General features: G+C 39.3%; 4 protein-coding genes across 6 annotated transcripts in view; 2 read left to right on the forward strand and 2 right to left on the reverse strand.

Annotated features, from left to right (window-relative positions):
* LOC132192623 (LHFPL tetraspan subfamily member 6 protein-like) overlaps positions 1-3,464 on the forward strand; it is a 33,392-nt gene extending 29,928 nt beyond the window's left edge. Inside the window, exon 5 of the mRNA XM_059612661.1 lies at positions 1,562-3,464. Within this exon, the coding sequence (XP_059468644.1) occupies positions 1,562-1,680 (119 nt within the window). The 3' untranslated portion in view covers positions 1,681-3,464. The remainder of the gene's footprint in view (positions 1-1,561) is intronic.
* On the reverse strand, positions 3,354-6,012 carry LOC132192622 (MAP kinase-activated protein kinase 2). Its single transcript, XM_059612660.1, has 7 exons — positions 5,753-6,012; positions 5,505-5,644; positions 5,384-5,448; positions 4,631-4,738; positions 4,398-4,572; positions 4,131-4,341; positions 3,354-4,025 (listed from the first exon to the last, which is right to left on the reverse strand). Exons 1-7 carry the CDS (start codon positions 5,885-5,887, stop codon positions 3,813-3,815), a joined length of 1,047 nt encoding a protein of 348 aa, XP_059468643.1. The 5' UTR covers positions 5,888-6,012; the 3' UTR covers positions 3,354-3,812.
* A 235-nt stretch (positions 6,013-6,247) lies between these two features.
* Positions 6,248-14,575, forward strand: LOC132205792 (bromodomain-containing protein 4-like). Of its 3 annotated transcripts, none has more exons than XM_059635071.1 (11): positions 6,248-6,445; positions 7,032-7,186; positions 7,261-7,538; positions 7,599-7,807; positions 7,867-8,199; positions 8,260-8,808; positions 8,873-9,421; positions 9,604-10,929; positions 11,468-11,792; positions 11,884-11,931; positions 12,269-12,405. In XM_059635071.1, exons 1-10 carry the CDS (start codon positions 6,374-6,376, stop codon positions 11,919-11,921), a joined length of 3,834 nt encoding a protein of 1,277 aa, XP_059491054.1. In that variant the 5' UTR covers positions 6,248-6,373; the 3' UTR covers positions 11,922-11,931; positions 12,269-12,405. The 3 variants fall into 3 exon arrangements, with proteins under 3 accessions (XP_059491054.1, XP_059491052.1, XP_059491053.1); XM_059635070.1 differs by lacking the exon at positions 11,884-11,931 and adding an exon at positions 6,717-6,779 and having other exon boundaries at positions 6,310-6,445; positions 12,269-14,575; XM_059635069.1 differs by lacking the exon at positions 11,884-11,931 and having other exon boundaries at positions 12,269-14,575.
* On the reverse strand, positions 14,220-17,257 carry LOC132205793 (lipoamide acyltransferase component of branched-chain alpha-keto acid dehydrogenase complex, mitochondrial). The gene is made up of 6 exons (XM_059635072.1): positions 17,063-17,257; positions 16,653-16,995; positions 16,473-16,588; positions 16,239-16,418; positions 15,508-15,906; positions 14,220-15,307 (listed from the first exon to the last, which is right to left on the reverse strand). The coding sequence occupies exons 1-6, from the start codon at positions 17,114-17,116 to the stop codon at positions 15,068-15,070; spliced, it is 1,332 nt and encodes a 443-aa protein (XP_059491055.1). The 5' UTR covers positions 17,117-17,257; the 3' UTR covers positions 14,220-15,067.
* Between the last annotated feature and the right edge of the window lie 2,407 nt (positions 17,258-19,664).

Raw genomic sequence — 19,664 nt, forward strand, 5'->3', positions numbered from 1 at the left:
AGAAAAAAATCTTACCCTCAATTTTTTACACGTTTTTTCCTTTTTTTATGTCAATTTAGTACAGGTTCATTTTTTTTTATCAATCTTTATCTTAGACATTTATGGCATTTAAACAATTTAAACACATTTAGAAAAAAATCCCTTAAATTGATGTTTTACATTTAATTGAAGCTTTTACCACAATTTCTTAATTAAAAAAAGATATTAAATCTTCAATAAAATGCTTTAGATGTAAAATTTATTGAACGTTCAAAATTATTTGCCATCAATTAATTTGACAGACTATATTATAATTTATATTTATAAAATGAATTAAAATTTATAATTAATGAAACGCAGAATCAATAACATTTTTGGAATGCTGGTATTTCCCGGAACCAATGTTTCGTTCACTGTCCAAAAAATGCGCCTTTTGTTTCGAATTGCGGCAAATCCAATTTGAAACTCGCTATCGAATCATCGCGCGTACATCCGCCCGAGCGGCCTCGCATTTGCATGAACGCCAGCAAAGGCGAATCTAATTGAATCGGCCGCCGGCCATGCAGCTCATCACGTTTTGTTTTATTATCGACGAGCCGCTCTTCTCTCTCGCTTGCGCATAATTGATCACCTGCCTGTGTGTTTTGTGCGCTAGGGATGATTTTATGATGCAAATTGGGTTGGGCAGAAAGACACAATAAATATTTGCATAATTTCCCACGTTTGCCTATTTGGACTGGAATGGAAATGTGCTGTTTGCAAACAACTTTTTACGTTTTCCGTATTTCAGCACGAGCTTTTTTAGTGCTTTATCACGTCCAGGGTCTCATTTTGCAAAAAGCAAATTATATTTGCATCGTGATTCGGGAGAGGAATTTATTTGCTTGGGCGCTTGAAAATTAATTGCTTTTTCTTTTCGTTCACTGCCAGGCCTGGCCTTTTTTTCATTTTATTAACTAATTGTAAACAGTGCGAAAGACTTAATTTACAAGTTTTTTGCATTACGTTCGGAGAATTACTTCATCGTCAAGATTGTTGTGGAAAATTGAGCCGACAGCAATATATGTGTGATGACCTCGGTGACCTTCTTGAATTACACTCCTCTCCTTTGAGCGGCAGAATTCCTTCAAAATTGCTTGCTGATTTTTATCTAAACGAGCGCTTCTCAAAGGACTCGCGGCCGACAATAAAGCTCTCTTTTCCTTCTAGTCCATTGCTGATAAGTTCTGGTGTAAAAAATTGCACCATGGACGTTTTCTTCATGCTCTGAATATGAAATAGTAATTTCCATGATATACATATTTAGATTCTCTTAGAATTTTTTTTTAATATTTCGATGAATTTTTAAAATCATAAAAATTATAAAAAATATGTGAATGCAATTTTTTTTTAATATTTTTCTATACAAAAAAATTTAATGTGTTAAATTAAATTTCTGATCATTTCTGATTTTGTTCAACTGAATTGTCTTAAATTAGGATAGACAACCCGCTCAAACACAATTATTTTAAAATATTGGTGAAAAATGCAAGAAGCTTTCTTATTATTCATTATTTTAAAGTTTTATAATTTTATGTTTCAGGTCCGTGTGAATTGTCATACTCGGCGCACCTGCTGCTCGGCGGCACCTTGCTCCTCTTCGTGTGCTCGACCCTGAGTTGCAAGGCGTCCAGGTTGAAACCGGGTTCCTTCAGGGTATGAGTGTACAGCGCCGGCATGTTGGCAAGCCACGTTTGATTTCGCAAACGTGAAAAAATTTAACCGTTCGACCCGAATCAATTAATTTATGCAAAATTATATAACCACTGCGCGGCGGTCGCCACACTTTCTTCTGGAATAATTTGAATTCGCGGTGGTCTCCTTAATAGGATTTTGCCTCATTATGCAAATTTGATACGCGTGACAGCTGCTGGAGTTTATTAGATCACTGAGATTTTCCGCGACAAAATCTTTATTAAGGGAAAAATATGATTCCCAAAAATATCTCAAGAGAGGGTTCAAGAAAAAAATCTAATTTACAAAAACCCTTCTAAAACAGGCGGAATTAATTACACTTTTTGTGTGCTTTGGAGAGCCGACTAATTGGCTCTTGAGCGACTAAATAAAATAATAAAAGTTTCAAGTACTCGCCTTCGGAGCTCAAGAGCGCGCTCGGGAATTTGGGGATGAGAGTTTGAAAGCGACTTTCGAATACCAACTAACGACGTCATTAATTTATTTAGGGCTAATTGCTTTACCCAAAGAGCAAACTTTGTAATCTAATATGGATTAAATAAAGAGTTTAATTTTAAAATAAAAAGGCCATGTTATAAAGTTTAAAATAACTTACATGCAAAATAATACTTGACAACTTTAGCACCTATTCATTTCTCTCACTTGAACTCTCTATATTTTACCACTTGCATCTCCCGAGGGAGACTTTGTAGACAAGAGAAGTTAGCAGGGCTCTCCGACAGTGAGTGGAAACTAGATCAGAAAACCCCTCCTGGGGTCTCGGTCGGGCTCTTTAGCGGGTATGCGTGCAGCGTACGTTCTTTGTGTCAAGAACCCAAGGCCCTTATTGTCTGACAGTGCAGGGCGTAATGACCTGCACAAAGTTCGCGTCTCGTTCGACCCGCATTAATAATTCCAGCCTCATCCCTCTCGGAAGCGGGGCCAGAAAGGCCTCACTTGTCATCCCATTAAGCGTGTGCCACTGGAAATATTAGCTCGGCCTAGCTTTGGTTCCGCCGCGTAATTACCTCCAATTCGGGTCGTCCGGCCAAATTGCTGACATGCCGGCGACGGCGCCTCCAGAGTCAATTTTGGCGCCGCGCTGCTTCAAGACTGAACAAGTCTCTGCTGTTAATCTAGCCGGCTGGTTAAAATTCAGCCAGCGTTTTAACAGAAGAACTTAATATGTTAAGGTCTATTCCATAAAAATGTTTGATCAAAAAAATTTGTAAATGAATACTAACAATGTTTTGATGAATTTTTCAAATAAATACTAACGAAGTAAACTTTAATGAAATATATATATATATATATAACTTAATATTGCTACAGCCTTGCTGTCGAATTTGTCCTAATTATGAAACAATTTTTTATCGTACCTCTGTGTATCAAGAATAAATTTATTATTTGCCCAAACTCGGAAATTCGGTAAAATTCACACGGAGAATTGAGACGATGTCTTAAATTTGCCAAAAATGTGCCTTATTGATAAATGGTTGTTGAGATGCAAAATTTTTGCATATATCAAAAGATTATATTTTATCCTTTAATACATGTGACTAAAATATATGAAATTTTAAGATGTAAAATAAAAGTGTCTTTGATCTTAGATATATATTTTTTTATCATTTTATCATGGTTGTTGCATGAAATACGTTCAATTCAACTTGTGTGCGTTATTTAAAGCTCATTTTTATTTCAGTTTGCCAATACAATAAATTTCAATTCTAGCAAGAACTCCAGATTATATCACACAATTTCTCATCCGAACAAGACAAAAATAAAGAATAAAATGTCGAAAAACAGTTCTGTTTAAAATATGGAAGGAAATAATAAAAAAAAATCACGTTTCTAATAGAAAAGTGACAAAGACAACCGTGTGTACTTTGACTGTCTTTAATGCAGTTCCGCACTTGAATCTTTTTTGATAGTGTGTTAGTTAAGTATTGGGTTAATACATATCGGCTCCCTTTCTTTGCAAGGGAGATGTTTTCAATTTGAATCAAGGGGGTAAAACAGCGAAATCATCACTCTTTCATGGGTGGCCTTCTGAAGGCTGTTAAAATGATGTAACAGAAAAATGTGTAGATTTAATCATTACGGGAAGACGATACTGTTAGTTAATTGGCTGCAGTTTCTTCTGCCCTTCTCCTACGCTTGTTGAGCAGAGGGTTGTTGGACAGCTCTAGATTTTTTACCTGCACCTGATCGTAGTCAACTCGCATTGTGGCCAACGAACGAGTCATCTCCTCCTGCACCTCAGGCCACATTTCCTCACCTTCTTTCAACAATCGGCCGGTGTACAATGGTGTTTGAGGCACTTCAGTGTATTGCTGAAAAGAGAAAAGGAAGCAAAAGTCAATTCATATAATTATCCCAAATTTTACATTTCAAGATTATCTCCGAGAAAAAAATTAACATAGTTATTTTCAACTCACAGCAATCCATTTGTTGCTCATGACTTGATCAATGTCAAGTCGCTGTGTGGGATCAATACAGAGCATGCCTTTGATGAGGTCTTTGGCGTCTTGAGAGACGTGCTTCCACTCAGGTTCTGGGAAGTCAAACTGGCCCATGCGGATCCGCTTCTTCATACCTGGCGAGATGGCCAGACCGTGGTTGCTGTAGAATGGAGGGAACCCACATAATCTAGAGTTGACACAAAATATTGAAAACAGTCTCAGTAAATATTAATGCGGACTTACAAAATGTACATTATCACACCAAGAGACCACATATCACAGCTCTTGTCATATTTTTCTGGCCCTAAAACTTCAGGTGCAACGTAGTATGGGGTGTAACATGGTGTTTGCAGAGTGTCTTTTGTAAACGTCTCCTTCGCAAAGCCAAAGTCTGTCAACTTCAGGATGCCTTCGTCACCTTAGAGAATAAAGTCTAATGTAAATTTTTACAATTGTATAAAATGTGAGAAAATTACCAGGTTTTGTGTAAAGAAGGTTCTCCGGTTTCAGGTCTCGGTGCGCTATGTTCATGTCATGCAGGTATTTAACCGCTAAACAGATTTCTCTCATGATCTGTGCAGCCTCTGTAATTATGATGCATACTAATTAAAATCAAGAATTTAAATATAAAATTTAAAATGGGTTACAGAGTTTTGATAAATTTGATAAAAATAACTTCACAAATCTATACTAAAATCAGACTGATAACTCTAAGCAGAATTAATTTAAATAATGGCATCTCATTTTATTCTTCCAACTTTGAACTGTTGATTTTTACCTTAACTGACCAACCTCCATTTTTAACAAACACAGACTAAATATACTAATTAAATTAGATACTATTAGGTACTAATTAGACTAATTACCCACTCAACCCAAAGAAGTCTGTGTTATCAAATTTTATTCTGACTATGATAACATGAAGCGTTTTGTTGATACAAAATTATTGAATAAGCTACAATTTTTAAACTTATTTAACCAGCACTTAACTATTACCTTTCATATTATGCATGTTATGCACATTGGATTGTAACTTCTTCTTAAAAGGTTTCTCTCCTATTATGTAATCTAGATCTTTTCTGAGCAGCACAGTTTCACAAACAGCTGTCCACATTTAGAATAAGAGAAGCCAATAAATTCCCCATACAGTCAAAGCCATTTCAGGCCTTAGAACTTATCCTTTGTTCAACCTCCCATGAATTAAGAGTGATGGGTTAAGGAAAGCATACCTCTTTCATTGAAAGCACCATCCTGTCTGTCCTGAATTCTTTGGAACAACTCGCCTCCCTCCATGCTGAATATAAAAACGGCAAGTAAATTTAACGCAAGGATTTGCAACTGATAACAGACCACTCCATGACCACCAAGAGGCACTTTTGTCCGCCGTAGGAGTTCTCGTAGACATTGATGATGTTGACGATGTGCCGGCACCCGCTGGCTCTCCAGTGCAAGTCGACCTCACGTCTCGCTTTAACGCAGTCATGAAGCACCTGCACCAAATTTCAATTGATTAAAAGTCACTGATTATTGACTCGATGGTGAATCATGAATGCAAATAAACCACACCATCGAGTTAACTATACATTATCGCGTTTTACCTTGAGAGCAAACTTCTGGCGGGTCTGTTTGCTGAAGCACTGAAGCACTTTGCCGTTGATGCCGAGGCCCAGAACCTTGTCTGAGATCTCGTAGTCGTCAGTGATCAGCGACGACTTGGGCGTCCGGCCGTTCATTGTGGCGGAAAATGAAGAAAAACTGCGACTCGAATAGGATCCACGGCTTATTTACATGAGGAAAATAATTTAATAAGAAGAGCACGGATCTAAAAGCAGGCCTGCGGCAAGTTGGGTGTTGCCATCTGTCGGTGGAGGGCTTTAAACCCTGCAGACAACTTAACCAAAATACAGTGAATTCACAAAGTAATATTAATTTTATTCATCGTTTAAAACCTTAAATCACAATGATATTAAAAAAAAAACATTTTTCAAATATTTTTGTGTGTAATTAAATCAATATCATTACCAAATTGAGGATCATAATTAAAAGTTAATTTTGTTTGGTTGGCAAAAAAGGTGCAAATCTTTCTGTTTGTTTGCGAAAGCAAGCGGGTTCGTGCAGCAGAGCCATCTGGGGGTGGATTCGTTAAGAATTTCGTGTGATTTTCCAACCCCTGATGCTGCTTTCGTCGTGAGAACGAGTGTAGTGTTTTTCCGAAAAAGATGTCCGCGGATGAGCAAAGCGGCCGGAATGTGATTAGCAGGCATCACGGCGCCCACTTCCCGGTCTGGCAGGTGCGTTGTGGGCACTCAGGGCGTTTCCAGAGGGTCGGCAATCGGGCTGCGTGCCACCTTCAGGGCTTTTGAACGGGCCGAATGTGACAGCAGCTACCCTCCACCCTCGGAGGGTCGGGGTGTATTAATAATAACAGAGGTCCGCCATGTTCTGAAAATGGGAACCAACCCCCGTCGGCCGTGGCATTTGCGAATTCGTCCGGCGGCGCCGAAAAGCCGCCCCAACCCCTTTTCCCACACTAATTAAGCAAACTTTGGTCTGTCTTTGAAGGAACGCGGTCGTCCTGGATGCGGTTCGAGTCGCTGAATGTCGTCCCTGTTCTACCTCTTTGCGGTGAGGGCCGATTCCGCCAACTATGTCGTGTCTTTTGGTTGAGATTCGTCCTTTCGAGGACCCAGTTAATACTTTTCGTTTCACCCCCGGCGTCAGTTTTTTTCGGTTCTCCTAGTATATTGTTTTGCGTTTTCCTGTTGCGATTTTGCTTGCTCTCCGATTATTTTGACTTATTTTTTTCATTAATTTTTGGTGTTCGCCAGCTCTTGTTTGGTCAAGCGTTTGATTTATTCTCCACCTGCTTTGTTTTAGAAAATTGTAAACCATACCCGTCAGATTGACCAGACCAAAAGCGACGATAAAGTTATACAAGATTTGTACAGCAATATCTGGGAGCCCCTTGGCGGAATTGCTGGACAAGTGCATGAGGTCACCATGTTTCAGAAAGATCACGAAGAGTTGTACAGGTATGCAAATTTAATTCAAAATCAATCTAGCGGAGGTTTTTTTAAATTTTATTTTGCCTTTTTCTGATTCGCAGGAAAACACTTGAAGTGATCCTCTCGATAAATTGGGAGAAAATTCCAAAAATCAACAAAACCTGTCTACTAACTGTCCTCGAGACATGTGCCAATAAATTAGAGAAAAAGTCTCCTTTAGCCTCAGAGAGATGTAGAATATTAGCCAGACTAATCAAAGACCCATGGGACAGTACGCTAGTCGAGTTTCTGAACAGCACCATTCAGACTGCGAAAGGAGACAAGCTGGACAGCGAAAGCAAGCAGCTGCCTCCAGCTTATCCAGTCTTGAATAATCAAAGTAAGACCTTATTTTAAAGGCAAAATGATTTTTTTATTAATTATTTTCAATCGTTTTCAGTTGTGGAGTATATTAACTCGCAGCCTGTAGAAGTGCTGACCACTAGACTGTCCATTCTGGTAAAAGCCTCTGCCTTCTTGGCACTGAACCTGGCCAGGGTTTGCATGAAATGTCTGCAAAACCTGGAAGAGGAGGATCAAAACCTCTTTTTCGACTACTATGTGGGTCTACTGTACAAATTCAAACTCATCAAGGAGTTTTGCGAGGAGGTAGATATTTTGGAAAACTGAATCAGAGCGTTTTCAAAAAACTTCATTTACCATTTCAGGTTCTTCATGATCTGAAAGTAGAGTATGGACTGCAACTTCTCCAGAGGTACTCTCGGCTCGAAACTCTGGCGCCGAGTACTCTCCTCAAGAAAAATGGGATGAAGCGAGCCAGCCAGTCCATCATTAACCACCTGCTAACTCAAGTGTTGGTCAAAGAAAGTGTTCTCAAATCTGAAGAGGATCAGGTGTTTGTTGTGGCCAAGAAGTGGCTTGCGCTGAACATGGAGTGGGCAACACCCGAATCGGAGATGCAAATGCAGATCACTCGGTACGGAGACACGGCCGCATCCACTCTTCACGCATATCTCATGTGCAAGGCAATCCAAACCCAGGTCGGTTAAAAAACTATCATGAAATGAATTTACTTTATTCCCTCTAAAACACGATTTTAGCTTGGGCCTCGTTCCTACCTAAACAGCGACCTTCTACAGATGATAATTCGACGATTAAACGAAGGTCACAATGAGGTTAAAAAGCACATTCAGGACAGAGACAATTTGAAAGTGGCCACTGAGTCTGGTGAGGAGCCCGACATCGATAAAGTGAGAGCCGATCTGAAACGAGAAGTTCTGGAGGCCGAACACAGACTGGCCGAGGAGTTCCTCCTGCTCGGAGACTTGGTGCAAGACTGCATGGCCGCCTACCGAGAGTGCCTGCTCACTGCCTTCTCCTTGCGACCAACACCCGAGGGACTTGATGAACTGGAGAAGATTGCGCCAAACGAAGATGCCAATGGAGCAGTCGGCATGCTGAGTCTCACTGGAGAAACAATAGGCTGCAATGATGATGTGTGTGACGATCTCCTTATCATTCTGAACTCAGCTCGGTGGCAGCTGCTCAAGTGGGAAACCAAATGGGATGAGCTGAAGAATCTCTGCACAGAGTACCTCAAGGACCCTGAGAGGGTTAGGTACAAAAAAGAGGAGCTGAAGCATGCAAAGGTAAGGAAATAAATAAAGATATAATTGTTTTTTGCAAAGTTATTGACTTCTTTATTCATGACAGGTGCCTGTCTACATGGACTACGAGGATATCCACCAAGACAGACTGACGCGGAGAAACAGAGCAAAGGAGTCTGACGGGTATGAAGAGATTGACTTTGGGTTGAGCGACAATTACTCCGATGGTGAACCCAAGCCAAAGAAGGTGCGGACTGTGTCCTCATCCGAATCAGACTTTTCGGATGATTTGGATGTATATCAGAGAACAGTATTGGTAGTGAGTAGCAGTGAGGGCGAATCTAACTCTGAACCACAGCTGACGCAACCTGTGCGTTACACATACCCATCGCGAACTAAGGATCCCAAGCCAGAGTTTGGCAATAGGAAACCTAACTTGGATCTGATCAGCAAACTACGAATTCTCAAGCACAATAGCACAGCAGTGAAGGAAAGTGCGCCTAGCTTAGCAGGCCAGAACCTGCAGCCAAAGGTCAAGGTGAGCATCATCAGAAACGGACTGTCCTCCTTGTCTCACAAGAGACTATTGGCTATTGTTCCGGGAATCAGATCAATGGAAAACTTCACACCTGCTCCGCTAAATCCGACTGTTCAGGTAAAAAACCACGCGTTTTTTAATGATAAAATCTTTTGTTTAATTTAAAAGTTAATTATAATTCTAAAATTTACAGATGTGACTTAAAAAAATATGAAATTAAAGGTTTTTTTTTTTAATTTTTTTAATATTCTATTTTAGAGTTTATTCAATTAGTAATAATATCTATTGTAATTCTTCAGGTGGTGCAGGTTGGTCAAGGAGTACCACCGCCACAGACAAACTCTTCCCCGACAGTCAGCCAGCCGCCTCCTGAACCGCCCCCACCTCCGCAGCAGCCGTCAAACGGTCCAGCAACCAACACTGCTCCAACAGAGCAACTACCAAAGTTCCAGCAGGTCTTTGGAAAGAATTTCCAGCAGCAGCCTCAAACCCAGGGGACTCCTCAGGTTACCCCACAAGCAGCCCCTCAGCCTCCTGCGCAACCAACTCCTGCAGTGCAGCAAGCAGTGGCCACTTCGCAGCCAGTCCAACAGCAGCAAGTCACATCTGGCCAGTCTAGGACTGTGACAAATCAAGCAAGTCTTCTTCGAATGGCCACCCCTGTCCAAATCACGCAGAGCAGTTTGGAGGCCCTCATTCAGGCACACCCTCAACTGGCTTCCGCCCTGGCAGGTCGGGAGGGCAGAATAATGTGCTTCAAGCAAGGCTCAAACATCATCCTGACAGACAGACTCAGGCCTGAAGTCCAGCCCGGCACCTCGGGGCTCAAACGGCCTGTCAAGAGACCCCAAGAAGCAACCCCTGCTCCTTCTAATAACAGCCAGTTGGAAAACGAGCTGCGGGAGTTTGACGCCGTCTTGAGAAGTGTGAAGGAGCGAGACGGCAGCAGCAACAACCGGCCAGAACCAGCTGCCACGCCAACCCCACCAGCCCCAACACCCACCCCCACGGTGACAACAGTGGTGACTACAACCCCCACTACAGCCCACTTTTCGCAGCCGCCCCCTCTTGCCTTCCCAAAGACGACAGCAACCGTCTCGAAAGCAGCGCCTGCCAAGAAAGTGCCTCCTCCGAAGGCGACGGTGGCCACTTCAACAACGTCCCCTCCCCTGAGCACAAACTCTCCCGCCCCTGCTTCTTCAAGTTCCACACCGAAAGCAGCCGCCCCCACCAAGACTCCTCCAAAGGCCTCTGTAGAGGACGAGCAGACGCAGAAGCGTATTTATGAAATTCTGAGCGAATACACCGAGCAGTTGAGAAACTCGCCTGACCTCAACAACAAGCCTGCCCCCAGGAGGCGTTCAAACCCGCCCACCAACCCAAGCCCAAAGCGCAAGAAGAAGGCCAAAGAGGCTGACGAGCATGTGCCAAGTGAGGACAGTTCGAGCAACTTGGCCCAGGACAGCGAGGAGCACGACTCGGTCAGCGAATCTGGCTCGTCCTTACCTGCCGAGTCGCCCCCTGCTCCTCCAGCTGTAGAGCCGCCTCCACAGCCCGCCCCCACTGTTGCTATTGCCATTCCAGTTTCACAGTCAAAACCGCTCGTCCTGCAGAGGCAACTAATGGTCAGTCTAAAGCTCCTGAAAACTTGTTGAATGCTATTTTTATTAATTTTCAATTATTAGTGTTTTGACGTTTTTGGTTACCTTTATTGTCCTTGTTTACTTTTTTCTGCACCATTGTGCACCATATAGATCTGTTTCCTTTACGTAAAACCTCTCTATGCCATGTGTTAAATTTTAAATATATATAACATTTCATGATGTTGAAGAAGTGGTTCATTGTTTAAAATGATGCTCTTCTTCAGACTTTTTAATATGGTTTTATATTTTATGAGTGTGTTTTACCTTGTGTGCTGCCGATATTCTTTATTTGATTTATGTGTGTTTCTAAAAATATTTTTAACGCTGATTTGTATCATTATTTCATCCTTTCTCTTAAAGTCTTGACTCTCATTTTAAAATAAAATTTTGATCTTATTGCCCTATGCCTCTCCTTTTATTTTCCTCTTTCATTTATAACTTTTGTTGGATTTTTTTACCTTTTTCTATTTCACTTGCTGGATAATTAATGTTATAACCATAAAATTTTCTTCTGTTGCAGGTTGTTGGGAAGACTCCAGGCCAAAAGTTGTTCCGGGTCATTCCAGCGCACAACAGCAACCTGCGGGCGCTCACCTCGGCGCCAACCTTGCTGCTGCAGCAGATGTGCAAGCCCGAGCAGTTGATCAACTTCCAGTCCGTCAGAAGTGTCAAGCTTCCAGTCATGTCGACGCAGTCTTTGTCAGGGGTGCAGACGCAGCAGCCAGTTGTAATGCCGTTTGCCTCTCAGGGCATCAAAAAGGAGGTGGACAACACTTTGATCGAGACCCTGCTGCAGGGAGAAACCTTGAAGACTCAGGTTGAGGAGCACGTCAAGGTTGAGCCAAGTAAGTTGGCCTTTGTGAGAAGAGTTTGGAAATTTTCAGTTGTTGGTTTTTACTTTTTTTCATTTGTTTCTTTTCATTTCTCTTGTTTTAGTTCGTGTTTTAATAAGGCCGAAGCAACGGACATGTTAAGTTTGCACAGGTAGTCACACAAGTTGATAGATTAATTTACTTACAAACTAACAAAACACTTTTGGATTGGAGCTATTGGTTTTGGTTTACCTAAAGACTCTCAGTATGAGAAATGTTGAGTTTTTCTCTAAATCAGTTTTTCAATTTTTAATCACTATTCCAAAATAAATTAATGTCAAATTAAAACCAAATGTTCTTTTCTGCTGACACATTTTGTTGTTTAAAATCTCCATTAATTATCAAGTAGTTTAAAGTTAAATGTACACAATCAATTACATAATCCTACTAACCAAATTAATAATTAATTTATAACAATATTTTGAATTAAAATTTCCAATTCATTTCAGGCGAGGAGGAAGAAGAAGAAACCAATGCCCATTCAGCATCACAGTCTCCCGTCCCAGAAACCAAAGCTGCCGCGCCTTTGAGGGTCAAGTCGGTGCCGGCAAAGTGCACCACGCCCCTGCAGGAAAAGAAACGCAGACTTGTGCGTCAAGACAACATGCAGAAAAGCTTGTCCGAGGAGTGTGAGGACCTGGGCGTGGATGCACCCAGTACCTCTGAACTCTTTCCTGACGCCGACCTGCCCTTTGAATTGTCCAATAACAGCGACTCCAGTCTCTCATACTTAGACACTTGTCATCAGCAGCAACAGCAGCAGCAACAACAGCGGCGTCGAAACGGCGCCGAGGTCAATGGTCGTGGTGCCGCCACTGACGGAGGAAGTGAGGATAGCAGCGCTGCTGGCGACGAGTCTCCTAAACGCCGGAAATTGTGTCTGACGAGGCCGTTTGCGGCCTTGAAAAGCAGGAAGGAGGATGAGGCTGCGGACACGGACGGCTCAGGTGATGAGGCCGCCAAGGCAAAGAGGGCGGTGAAGCCCAGGACGTCTTGCGCCTGTTGCGGTCCCACAGCACCCAAAGTCGCCAAGAAAATGAATGGCAAGGCTGGGAAGAAAAAGTAATAGAGCTCCAAGATTGGGTTTTGGCCTCATTAAAATTTTAAAGTTTCTGATTGTTACTACGTTTTTTGTAATTTTTTTTTTCTTTTTTAATTTCATTTGACTACGCCTCGGAAATTTTTTTGATGTTTTTATATGATTTTTTGAAATTATGACATGGTCAAAGACCCTGATCTGAGTGTCTGCAATTCTGGCCAAGGGCAGTACAAAGTACTTAAAAAACATTGATTGCTTCGGAAGGCGCTCAAGCCATGAGCGGCGCGGACGAGGGACTATTTGGTGTTTCATGTTCCAATAGAATTGTTCTAGATGCATTCCTAGTCACATTATGAATGTATGACTGATTAATTGTTAATTCATTGATTGCAGTTCATTTGTCTTCTCGCCAAATTATGTGCATTTTATTAATGTATCTCAATTGCATTACCGTTTTGTTCATCCATCATATTGTGGTCTCATGAATGAGTTCCGGGACGAAGGTCCACTGTATTAAAGCTCAATTTGCGCCTCACGTCTCGTACAAATTATCGTTTAATGATCAACTCCGGTTGCCAAAAGTTTCAATCACGTGTCAGTGAAAAAAAAGTGTTGAATTTTTAGTGAAAAGTGCACTTCCTGCGTAAACAGATATGCATTTTCCAAATGTAAATTTTGGTTCATCTGTGCTGAGAAAAATTGTGAATTTCATTTGTATGTGGCGTGATTCGTTTTGTTATTTCTTTTTATTACTTGACTTGCTTCCAGTTAAATTACATTTCCATTGTAAGGGAGCTTTAAAAATGAAGAGAGTCACCCTAGGCAGAGAGTCGTAAATATTAAATAACGCGCACCTCTTAAATTCTTAGGGAGATTTAAAATTTGTATAAAAACTCGTAATATTCAAGCTATAGCAAGTTAGACAATTTGCCCCTGGATATTTCGGTTTGGTGTTTTTTAAAAAAACTACTGCTCCGTGTTCGTTGTAAAATCAACTAATCCCCAGTTGCATGAAATGCATTCCTTCGTTTGACCCCTAATTGCGTTGAGCATTAGTGTAAAAAAGTTTTGCCAGTTGGTTTTACCACGCGCACGAGCTACTCGTCAAAAATTACAAATCTATATACAGAATTTTAAGCGTAATTAAAAACGAATGATTATCCCAAACTCCATAATGACAGAGCAGTATGTGAAAAAAAATTGATGGAGCCGATTTCTGTTGTTCTTCTGTTGTCTGTGCGGTTAACAAACATTTCCAGTACTTGCTGTGTGAGTGTAAACCTTAAAAATCATATTAGAGCATAAAAACAACAGGTACATAAGCGAAAAGAAACAAAAGTTGTTATGTCTATGAAATATGAGTGTACATAATAAGTCATTCGATTGTTAATTATATATAATTACATATAAAATAATATGACTGATGATTGTCTCGAAACAACAATTTCTTCCTTTCTGAGAGAGCTGCTGTTTACTGCATACATTGATTAATTGATATGATTTTTTGTTTCCTCCTCAATGTGTTCCCAATTCAAAAAAGAAAGAATAACAAGAATGTGAGATTTTGTTTCTCGATGATACAAATTTCAAGTACGCTTGATTCTCATGGTGAAAAAAATACATACAAGTTTGATACTTCGTGTAATGTAAGACGCATGTAAATTTTTTATTTGCGCGGTGACTCCTACAATAAAATAAATAAAAAACACGTTTCAACAATGCACTAAATTTAGTTTAATTATACTGAAAAACCTAATTATTAATGTAACAATTATTATTATTTAATTTGAGGAATAACAAATAACAAGCGGATTGTTTCAACAATTATACATACATGATAACTTTCAGATTTTATTGTCAACGTTTTCTACAAAAACAGTTAAATCATGGCAACAAATTTAAAAAATAGATTCTTCTTTTGTATAATGTTATAATAAGGCACTTTCGAGATTCTCCTGAGCTGCTTTCCGACTTGTAAATTTGAAATTTTGACACTTGTCATGGTTTACATTAAACCGAGCAAGACTTGGCAGGGATTAATTTGCAAAGGATTCGGGCAAGAATATAAAAATAAATCTGTCATAATGGCACTTTTTCATTCCTCAGCAGGTTGCAAAATTGAGCTTGCCTAGTCTTTAAATATATTTCTATAATAGCTTTTGATTCGAATAAATGAAGAAAAAAAATTATATATAAACAGCTGCAATTTTTACTTGAGGTCGAGCAGCATGCTGTGAGGATTCTCCACGTAGTGCTTCCACATGTTGGAGAATTTGGCCATAGTGACGCCGTCCAGCACTCTGTGGTCAGCCGCCCAGCTGACAACCATGATGTTTGCCGCAACCACATTACCGGTAGAGTCGAATCGTGGTAACTTTTGAATTTTGCCAATGCCGCCGATTGCCACTTCTGGCGGGAGAATTACAGGTTTTGTGTACGTTCCACCAATCTGAAGAATAAAATATTTTAGTTTTATATCTAAATCCAAGAATCTAATTGAAAATATGACACATAAGATTCAATTAACCTTGGGCACAATACATGTTAAATCTACAATTATAAATAAGAAGAACAAGGTAAAACATGGAAAAATTTGAAGATTTTTTTTTAGTCATTGCATAATTGTGTAAATTTTAAGTCGAAACTTACAATCCCAATATTTGAAAGGCTAAATGTTCCTCCAGTGATGTCCTCCTGCTTCAAGGAGCCTTTCATGCCAAGTACCATCAGTCTATTGAGTTCGGCAGCAACGTCAAAGACCGACAGGGACTGGACCTTTTTTATGTTGGGCACGACAAGTCCGAGAGGAGTGTCCATGGCGACGCCGATGTTGTGGTCTGCCTTGTAAATTATGTTTTCGCACTTGCTGTCCACAGAGGAGTTGACGACTGGGAAGTGTTTGAGCGCCAGGGAGGCTGCCTTGATCAGGAAAGGCATGTAGGTGAGTTTGACTCCGCCTCGACTGAACGAGGCCTCCTTCAGCTGCTGCCGGACACTGACCAGATTGTCAACATTGATTTCGTCGCTGTACACAAAGTGAGGTATTTCCTAGAATAAAAAACAAAATTTAAAAAATGAGAAACAAAATTATTTCATAATTAAAAAAAAAAATGCGTATATGGACCTTAAACCTACCGAGACCGGCCGAGACCAATGGTCTCGAGCACGGCCGATAAGGGAATTTTGAAAAAAAAAATTAAAGGAAAAATTAAAATACTCTTTTTCTAGCATTAATTTAGGATTTAAAAAAAGGTCTTATAATAAAATTTGATTACGTTCACAAAATCAAGCTGCAATAATTAATTATTATGATAGATTTACTGACTCTTGTTCCAAATGATGAGTTTTGTTTGACATGATAAAAGTTTTTATCCACTTACTAAAGCAGCGGTCATGGTTCTGGCCATTCCCTTCATGACACCCTTGATGGGCTCGACCCTGTCCTCCTCGGCCTTGCAGACAACTTTCGGAGGTCCTTTTTTCGCATCGATGAAGGCCAAAATATCTTCTTTAAGAACTCTGCCCCCTCTACCAGTTCCATTGATATCAACCAATTGGATCTGAAATTTTTTAATGTATTCTTTCTATCGATTTTCTGATAAAATATTAAATACTTTGTGTTCCATGGCTATTCTGCGGACAGCTGGGGTTGCCAGGGATTTGAAAAGAGTTGGCATCAATTCCTCTGCACTTAACTCAGGAGCTGTTGTCTTTATTTCACCGTCACTGTCTGAAAGATTTCAAATCCAATTATTATGAATTTATTGAGTCCAAGTTAGATTTTTATAGCAAACCTGAAGAACTGCTCGAAGATGAGCTGGAAGACTTTTCCTCCTCAGAACCGTCAACTTCTATGTCAACCAGAGGCTTTCCAACGAGGGCCACGTCCTCGACCTTGTAGTGCAGCTTTTTGACAACACCGTCGAAGCGACTGGTGATTGTGACCGAGGCCTTGTCGCTCTGCACCTCGCAGATATTATCAAATTGCGCCACTTTCTGGCCCTCCTCGACAAACCATTCTTTGACGGTCACTTCTTTGATGCCCTCGCCGATGTCCGACAGGTTGAATGGCACCGTGGCCAGCAAGTGTGGCGACACCCGCAAACTCCGCACAAAGGATTGTTGTGAGTATTTCGGCTGAAATTCGATTCGGATTAATTGTCAAAAAGTTTAGAGACAGAGTTTTGATTTTTTCAGTGCTCACCAAAAGGATTTGTCGGAGGCCTCTTCCGGCCAGCGAACAGATTCGGGAAGCCATTGTGGGGTCGAAGGTCAACCCAGGGGCCAAATGCTAGGGAATAAATGCAAAGGAAATCGAAAGTTGTGGGCGAAAATAAGCAAAAATGAGAGAGAGAGAAAAACACGACGACCGGCCCCCGATCAGCTGGGGACGTGAAGTAGCAGTGACGTCACGCACGGCCTTGGAACCGCTGATTTTTTTTGTTCAGCTATCTGAACAGTGGCTCCTCAAGCGCCAAAAAGTGATGGCTTAGAAAAATTTCAAAAATTTGCAATACAAAAACTATTTCTGATTAAGACTCAAGACCATTTTTCTCCTCTTTTAATATTAACTAGTAAAAAAGATATAAATTTTTATTCTACACACTAACCGATAAAACGAAATTTGATTTTGTCAGGTAAGTGTTTTTTTTTTTCATTAATTTTAGATGTTTGTGCTGAAAAAGAAAAAATAATAAGAACTAAGAACATGTCAATTTTTTAAATTCATATAATCATAAATAAATAAAATAATTTACAGCCTTTGTGCGGTTGATATAATGTTAAAAAATGCATAAACCAAATTTAATATAAAAAAGCCAAAATTACTTCATGCTGCTCATTAAAATCAGAGCCAGTTAGCCAAATATTAGGGAGAATTTTATTTGATTGTAATTTCTCTCTCTCCATAACTCCTTCACTCCATCTCTCCCAACCACATGATCTTTCTCTCCTAATTTGGTCCATAAATATCCCAATACGTTCGACCAGTCTATCACTCACACATATAGGAGCGAGTGTTATAATTTTCTCTCACCAAAATGTGCATCATCTCGGCGGCTCTCAGAATGCATCACGGATACAATATTAGTGCAAGATGAATAGAGACTTTCCCACTCAATTGGAGCGCCGCCGCGGCTGACGTTTTAATACTCGCTGCTTTCGCCCCGGTACCATACGTGCCGCCGATCTCACATATTAATCACATAATAAGCCATTTTATGAGAATCATTGTTAACCGTGAAATTTAATTTCTTATTTCTAGGTCAATGTTTCCCTGCGCATTGCATCCTTAAAAAAAGCATCGATTTTGTTCTAAAACTTCCTTTTGCTTAAAAGAAAATTTATCAATGATAATGATAATTAAATTTTTATTTTGTAATTCCATTATTTCTTTTTTTAATTGTAAGTTATGTAAGTTATATAACTATTTTACAATTCAATTATTTTCTTATTGCTCAAACTATTATAAATTTTGGTTTCCTGCCTTTAAAGATTATTTTTAGTTTTCTGCTTTATAGCATAAAATACATAATACTAAAATAAAAAAGGTGTATAAATTTTTAAAAGTATTTTGTATGATAAAACCCAGCAGTGCTTTGCTAATTAATTCATAATCCTTATTTGCCAGTCATTATTAACCATTAACCCATTATCATTATTAAACAATATTGAGTACTCTATACAATTATATATAAAAAACATTATGTGACAAGTATAATTTATTACATCTCAACTTCACATAAAATTTACTAGGAATTTAAAATTAATTTAAGTGGGTGAAAGTTTAGAAATAATGAGTTTTTTCAGTAAAACACTGAATGTTTCATTTAATGTCATTATTAATTACATTTATTCTAATGAATTTAATTGCTAATAAATTGTGCGCTTGTTGCTTTTTACCAATTCTAATTTAGACAAAAAAAGCTCAAACAGAGCATAAAAAGGAAAATGCGCGTGGGTAAATTCAGAATAATTACACGAATTAAACATATTAAGCAGGCGTCGCTATTATAGCGGTGTGAGCAGTTGTTGTTATTATTTAACGCCCGTACGCGTGTTCATGCATCTGTGACAAGATTAATTGGTCCTATGCACGCGGTTCCGGCGCTTTTTAAAAAATTTAACTCCAAAAGAAGTAAAATGTGAAATTTCGTGGCATCACTCTCGTCAGAAAAGAAGCGCCAGAGAAAATAAAAGAAAAAGTGATGCTCCTTTTGAGAATTCTCTCCATATAACAATAAAAATTATGGAAACGGTTAGACAAATTTTTTTAATCTTGAACATTGCCCCTAAGTTTATTATTAAATATGTAAATTTTTGAAATAATTCTTTTTCTCAATTGTTCAAAAATTATGATTTTTCTTTTTAATTTTTGTCAGCCTTTTAAACCTTTCTTTTTTTCTCATAGTTAGAGATATATTTTTGGAAAATTGTGAAATATAAATAAGCTACATGTACTAAATTTCAGCAATATTATGTTATTTTTCAAACGCAGCCTAATTAAAATAATAAATATTCAGATGAAACTTTTGACAGCTTTATTGAAAAAATCTTATTTACCATGCATATCAATGCATATTTTAATTTAATGAATAAATCATCTCCAGGATGACATATTCATTAATTATTTGATTAGAAATTATAGATTGCTCCAAGAATTTAAAATTATAGAGGTTTCTTAAATAAAACCTTTTGCTATATAATTACACGCCTCAAATGGAAATTTCTCTGATGAGAGACGATATATATTAATAATATTATAAATAAGAATTTCATCTCTCACTTTTCTTTCTTCAGGCCTTCAA

Source organism: Neocloeon triangulifer, unplaced genomic scaffold, assembly GCF_031216515.1.
Source record: "Neocloeon triangulifer isolate White Clay Creek 2 clone unplaced genomic scaffold, ASM3121651v1 ptg000003l, whole genome shotgun sequence".
NCBI classification, from domain to species: Eukaryota; Metazoa; Arthropoda; class Insecta; order Ephemeroptera; family Baetidae; genus Neocloeon; species Neocloeon triangulifer.